The following is a 7045-nucleotide window of genomic DNA, read 5'->3' on the forward strand; positions in this document are numbered from 1 at the left end:
CAACCCATTTTTGAGCATGTTCTCACAGTACCTTACTTTAATGGGTGTCATAGAATTCTGTGGTTGACCTTATTTTTGAGGCTGGATGCAGTATTTCCTACGGGCTTCAGTAGCTGGTCTGTCAATACGTGGTGGAACTGCTGTTATTTTAACACTTAACATTGTCAGGTCCTTTGCTGATAGGCACATCTCATGTTCCTTGACATCAGAGCCTTACGCCAGCATCAGACTTTCAGCCTCAGATTTATAAATCCTATGGATTATTGTAAGTCTCTTTACTGCTGCTGAAAATTATTTGGTCTCTCATGTGAGATGCTGATCATCTCGCTGACAATTGTTAAGGGTTTTATTGTGGTGGTGGCGGTGTCCTTGGCTGGTGATTGTGCTCAAAAGCTACCGTGATTTCTTGTTCTTTTGGACTTGAAATGACTGGGGTTTGTGCTGGAGAGGAGCTGGACAAACAGCTGTGTAGAGGATGGCCTCCATTTGTACTATAGGGGTTGGGAAAGAATGATGACTGACTTCTGTCTTCATTTGTCGATGAAATAAAGATCTGTTCAATTGAACATTGATGGTAACATGCAGTCTGATTGTTTCAGGCTGCCTCCTCCTTTGACCCATCTCTTTCAGTGATCACTGCAGTTGTTGTTCCTGTAGGTGACACCCGCGGGTTGGTCCCTCCAGCTTTTCTGCAGGAATCGTGCTCCAAGTTGAGCGTGAGTTGGGACTTACGACTTTGTTTGGAAGGGAACTTAATGCATCCCGATGTTTTTAAAAATAACTGTAAACTGTGTTTTTAGAATGACCACTTTTGGCTGCCACTTTTCCCACATTAAGATTGCTTTCCTAAACACTTCTCATTGATTTTCATGTTTGTATGAAAAACAAAACTGTTGTTTATTACAGTATGTATGTTTTTACTCTTGTACAGGACCCTGAGCACTGCATAAATAAATAAACTTCTTACAAAAAGATAATTTTACAAACTTAGTTTGTCAGTCTTGTTCATCATTTGTACAGATTCTTGTGTGGAAAACAAGGTTTCTCTAAAAATGGAAGAGAGGGACAGGAGCCTGGGGTAGGCTCTTTGGTCATTTAAATTATGTTGACTTTTTGTTACAAATTTTGAAATTGAGAGCTCTTCTCTTCTTTATATTCCTCTCAAACCGATAATGGGCTTCTGTGACACACTGGGAGAATACTTTAGCAGGTTGATTCACTGACTTTTTTAGGGCTATTAAAGCTGATCAGATGAGTTGGTTACACATTTTGATTAACCATGATTTTTCTAAACTATTTTCAAGGGGGTTTTACTGGATAAGGCATTTTCTTAGGAATTATTTTAGAAGCTATAATTTGATACAAGTTCCTTTACTACCTGGTGGTGTATGAACTTTAAAAATATTTCCCATCTCACTGTCTAGGCCAGTTTTGCTGTAGCTGGGGGGGGGGTGGAATAGACATTCTGTTAAATTACAGGGAAATCTCGATGATGAGCTTAGTGAAACATTCATTTTAAAGAGGTGAACAAGAGACAGGGTTCTCTGACTGGTTCAGTTACCAGAAATTGCCCTCTTTGCTCCTCTCGTTTTGCTCTTTCACAGACAGTCATCTCAGTTGGAGTAGTAGCTGTTGAAGGTTCCAGAAGCACTTCTGTCTACACGTTTCACTAGATTCAGATTCGAATGTGAAATGTGCTATTAAAAAAAGGAAGTAGTGATCACATATGTATCGCTGTATTCAGAGGGATTCACTACAATTAATCTTAGGACTGTACAATAAATTGGAAGCTTTATTTCGCAGAGCACTTGCAAAGAATAGGTACAGTAAATAAATAAAACGTGCATCAGAAACCACATCAAGGCTGTGTTATGCATTGAGTGAGCTGATCTTGTATACTTATCAAGGGAGCCTAAGTGCTAATACTAACTTTTTAAATTACTGGGACTTTTTGTTATGTAAAAACTACATTGGAGGTTCAAAAGCAAGTCGAGAAGCCTCCACACTTTTTCAAGTATCTGTTTTCCCAGTCTGCAGTGGGCACCTCTCCTAGAAACTGTCAGGGAAGAGTGGTGATCTGTAATGGCTGAGGAGATGTAAAACACACACTTCAGAGGCTTCTGACAAAAAACCTAAGAGCAAATTTGTGTTAGAAATCAAAAGCAAATATTACCTGAGGAAATCTGGAGCTCGTATTATCATGTGCTGAAAGTCTTCCAAAGACAGCTTGCCATCGTTGTCCACATCAGCTTCATAAATCACCTTGTCACATACAAGGCTAACTTCTTCTGGGGTAAGTTCATTTCGGGTTAATTTGTTAACAGTTTTCTCTAGATCTGATTTGCATATGTAATCATCATTGTTAAAATCTGTCAAACGAAACAAAATGCATTCAAAGTGACAAAAGTCAGCATTTTACATGGTTGACTCCCAAGACCTAATAGGAAGGGTTTGGTTCTCAGGCCATTATATATTTGTATAAGTAGAACTTCCTAATCATAAATGAAGTCTTGCAGTTATTTGCTTGTGTAAAAAATCAATAACAAAAGAAAAATCCTGGAATAATTTCTTCTTATCATACATAAGGGTGATAATTGTAAATAGTTTAATGGCTAAATATAGCCTAGCTGTAATTAAATCATTCTAGCAAATCAGTACCGCTGAACCGAATGCAAGAAAGAGTATGACGTGAAAGGAGGAGAAGGGGCTGTTCAGTTTTGGTGAGAATTCACTTTTTTAAAACTTTTGCTGAATTATATACAGTATAAATTTTTTTAAAAATTGTTTATTTGCTTGATATATTGTTTGGCTTTAGCTGATCAGAAAATAACTGAGAATGGTACTGTAAAAAAAAAATAAATCTTTAAACTTGTCCTTACAGAAAAGTGCTAGGAGTGTGCTTCCCTGCCACTCACCTCCCCCTACCAAACCACCCTACTGATTTATGGGCAGCCAAATCCCTTGTGCTGCACTTTTCCAAGCAGCCCAGCAGACAGAAGTATTTCTTAAATATTTAACAGCCCTTGAAAACCACAGATAATTTCAGGTTGTAAATTTTGTAGTAAATTCTAATCCCAAATAAATGAAAAAGGAGACAAAAGGATAAAGAAGACCAGAAGTTTTTAGGAGAGAGAATAGGCATTCAAATGCAATGAAAAGAAAGGCTGTATTAAAACCATTCCTAACTAGAAATCATTATGATGGCAAAATGAATATTTTGCATCTCTACATGAAGCTGCAGGATTTCCCCAAAGTTTGCTTTTTATGCATGTCTCACTCACCATAAATTTTAAAAGCATAATAAGCCTTCAAGTCTCTGGGAGCCATTTCACTCATCACTGAAAACATGTCCAAAAAATCATCTAAAGTCATGTTGCCGTCTCCACCCTCCGAGAAAACCTCTGCTATCCGCTGGCGGAATGGGTTGTCCTGGGAAACAACACAAGAGCAAGGGACTTTACTAGCATTTATTTATGTGCAGATAAGACAACTGGAGCAAGATTATTTTTGTTATAACCCATTTTTGACAGATACTCCCCTTTCTGCTATTATGTTCTTGTCTAATGTGTCAGAGGTAGACCCCGTTGCAGCCTTCTTTAACCTTTTGTGCAATTTCAGGGCGTATTCAGGGAACCGCTAGAAGCTTCCAGAAAGACTTTTGACTTCAATAGCCAAAATTTATTTGTATTTCAGCCTCCCAGCAATTAGTACTGAATGAATTATTAAGAAAGGGTAGAATAAACTGAAACGGGTCACTCGATTCCAGTTGTGGCCCTTGCTTCGTACCTTCAGCTCTGGCATGCTGCCAATGAGTTCATAGGGAAGTGTCACGTCTGGTTTATCTGTGTAGTCGAGTGGAACAAGCTGTGGGGCTAGATCTCGGTATCTGTAAAACAGCCTGAAACAGAAAGAAAGGCTTGGTTAGGGAACAAGTTACGTAGACCACTGAGAACAATGTGTGTGCTTTTTCATAGCATTCTTCACACTTTGCATCCTTTACCTGATGGATGATATCAGTCACTAAATAACATTTGGCATATTCTGTATAGTCCCTGAAAGAGACAGTATTAAAAATAAAAACATAGTGTAACTGGTGAAAAATGCAAAGCCTTCATTCACCCTTACAGGACAATCAGGTGAAGATACATGCACAGCTCAGGCAGCCAAACCAGTAGATAGAGAGTTTTACAAAGTTTCAGATTTATTTCTAAGTTGCCAGCAATGGTACTTGGGCATGTAATGTAGTTATGATTTACATGTTTATGATAACAAAGTACAGGACCTTCAACCTGAAGGTCCATTTAGTTTCCAAACACACAAAAACTTTTGGCAAGGCAAAAGGGATCTGTTTTCCAAGTCCACAAAGAATGCGACCAGAAATAATGGGCTTCAACTGCAGCAGGAAAGATTCCGTTTAAATGTCAGAATAGAGCCCTGAATGCTTAAAGCCATGGGCAGAAAAAAAAGATCCGAGACCATCTCTGCCCACCCCAAGTATCTTCTTGTTTTTCCATAGAATTCAGGTTAAAGAGACAGAAAATTTGCATAATAATTTGAATGCATTCACTTTTTCAGCATGCTGTTTGCTTCAGATCTTGTGCTACTGTAAGGATCCTGTTTACAGCTGTTACCAACAGAACAATAGGACAGAATTTTTAAAGGGTTCCTTATCAATAATAAATGTCTTATGACACAGTTATGGCTCTGGCCTCTATTTACCATGTGGAAAGAAGGCAGATTTATATTTCAGTTATTACAGAACCATTCATATTTTATCCTGTATAGAATTCATTTGCAGCTATCAAGGTTCAAAAGAGGAACATACTCTGTACAAAACTGTCATTTGTGCCCTGCCCTTCAGAAAAATTACAAAAAAATCTGTGATGGCATCTTGAAAGATGCAGAAACTGAACACTTCCCCTTCTGTTAGTATGCCCAATGCTAAGGAAAGGCAATGCAACTTCAATATTACATATGTTACTATCTGGGTTAGTATTTTTCATGAGAGAAGTTGCAGTATTCAGTGAAGGCTCTCAGCCCCCATGAACACAATAGTGATCCCTTGGCCAGAGATTAAATGGAGTGTTCGATGAGGCGCATGAAGGCTTTGGGAAAAATGCACCTTAGAGTATCAGTATAATCCTTAAAAGGAGACATTAAGAAAATGTGAAGAAAATTTGGCATGATTGTTAAGGTTTTCATAAACCAGGCAAAGTATTCCAAAGAATAACAGTATACTTTGAAGCATCTGTCATGAAACAAGGTGAGAGGAACTGTCAAAGTATGCACTAAAGTATAACTTGTTACATTTATTTTTGAGAAATAAAGGAAGACTGGTACCTTAATAGAAAATTTAGAATTCTGGCTCAGTTTAGGACAGATAACATAGGGTTTGTATATAAAAAAGGAACAAAAATGCTCAGACTGTGCAAAGGCAAATCTTTTTAAAATACCTCACCCTATATGTAACCTGTTTTTATGACAATCTCTGTCCTTGACCCACAAAATGCATATACCAGACTCACCTCAGAATTTCTTTCCTTGTAAAGAATGTGCAGTCCTATGAAATAAGAAAAGATATAACAAGTAATGGCAGTTTTTAGCATGCATCAGCCCCAAGTTTTTCTGTACAGTGACTTAAATTAAGTTATATTGCAATAGAGATGGCCAAGCATTAATGCTCTTTCTTTTTGGTATATAAGTAGGACTATTTTCTTTATTATTTTATTTATTCTTTTTGATGTAAGAATCAAATTATATTCTTAAAGTCTTTGCTGTAATGTAGTACTCTCAGTAATTTTAAAAACAGGTTGTCTTAAAAAAGCCCTCACCATTATTCAATGTTCTGCCCAAAGAGCCATTTAGTTTGTTTTATACCTGATATGCATCCAGTTGCTCTGGAGTGAAAATGGTTTGCTTGTTGCCCATTTCTGGCTCTGAATGCTGCTTCTTGTCCCATCAGTCCTTCCTCAAAGGCACCTTTATGGGAGGTCTGGATATTCAGTTATTAAAAGCTGCCACAATGAGGTTCAGGTATAGCAGAGGATCAGGTAACCAGCTTCCCTATTCCACAGCCTGCAAAGTATCATAATGGAGCATTTCATCAAATCTTTAGTGTGGCTATAAAGGCTCTTGTCCAGCATCACTCACCTGTCTCCTGCATGCACAGCAGACTCATGTTACAGTATTTAGCCAAGTAACTAATTGCTGCTTGTTTGTGTCTGAAGCCGCAGGTAGACCTCATGGATCGTGCTTTTTCATTCCTCCAGATATGGTAAGATAACTGAAAAGTGTTAGCAATGTCTCTTCTCTTTAAGAATTAATTCCAAATGCTAGAAATCAGTTAATAGTGGTAGTAACTCCTTGTCCTTTCCTTCTCTCTACTGCTAATGGTGGTTTATACTGGAGGTAGTTATCTATAAAGTCTGCTCACTTGCTTTTTTCTGCATTACCTGCTAATAACACATTACCACTAGTTAAAAATAATTAGTGTACCATGGTACACATATATATGACCTTTACTCTGAAAAATAGAGCCTTTACACTGAAAATACCTGTGAGTATACAGTTATACATGTGAACAGAAATGTGATGTTATTTTACAGGCTGTTCGGAATATGAAAAACAAGGGGAGGAGGAACAACTGCCTGCACAACTACAGCATGTGGCAGGCTGCCTTATTTATTGATCACAGCCAGGCTGCAAAACCTCAATTTCTTGGCCATTCCTACCGTCCGGCTGAGCGGGCGCCTCTGTCCGCCGGCAAATTCCCCTCAGTGAAGCCACGCCGGCCTCACTTCTCAGCGCGCCCTCATACAAGCAAAAATTATTCAGAATTGCCCTGTTCGGCGTGGACCGAGCTGTGCGGGGAGGGTTGGGACTGGATTTTTCCCTTGGGGCAGCCCGGGTGTCTGCACTTCCCCTCAGGCCTGTTCCCCTCACAGAGGGTGAGGGCACGGAGTTACCGCGGGCAACGGCGCTGCGGGCCGCGGCCACCGCCAGGGGGCGCCGCAGAGCGGCGCGCGGTGGCACCATGGCGGACTAC

General features: G+C 39.2%; 2 protein-coding genes across 3 annotated transcripts in view; one reads left to right on the plus strand and one right to left on the minus strand.

Annotated features, from left to right (window-relative positions):
- Positions 1-1629: 1629 nt before the first annotated feature.
- Positions 1630-5928, minus strand: CIB3 (calcium and integrin binding family member 3). Of its 2 annotated transcripts, XM_010180111.1 has the most exons (6): positions 5878-5928; positions 5526-5560; positions 3787-3898; positions 3282-3429; positions 2174-2369; positions 1630-1697 (listed from the first exon to the last, which is right to left on the minus strand). In XM_010180111.1, exons 1-6 carry the CDS (start codon positions 5926-5928, stop codon positions 1676-1678), a joined length of 564 nt encoding a protein of 187 aa, XP_010178413.1. In that variant the 3' UTR covers positions 1630-1675. The 2 variants fall into 2 exon arrangements, with proteins under 2 accessions (XP_010178413.1, XP_010178414.1); XM_010180112.1 differs by lacking the exons at positions 3787-3898; positions 5526-5560 and having other exon boundaries at positions 1676-1697.
- Positions 5929-6022: 94 nt separating this feature from the next.
- FAM32A (family with sequence similarity 32, member A) overlaps positions 6023-7045 on the plus strand; it is a 1807-nt gene continuing 784 nt past the window's right edge. Inside the window, exon 1 of the mRNA XM_010180114.1 lies at positions 6023-6033. Coding sequence (XP_010178416.1) covers positions 6023-6033 — 11 coding nt within the window. The remainder of the gene's footprint in view (positions 6034-7045) is intronic.

The sequence above is a fragment of the Mesitornis unicolor genome, unplaced genomic scaffold, assembly GCF_000695765.1.
Source record: "Mesitornis unicolor isolate BGI_N332 unplaced genomic scaffold, ASM69576v1 scaffold29982, whole genome shotgun sequence".
NCBI classification, from domain to species: Eukaryota; Metazoa; Chordata; class Aves; order Mesitornithiformes; family Mesitornithidae; genus Mesitornis; species Mesitornis unicolor.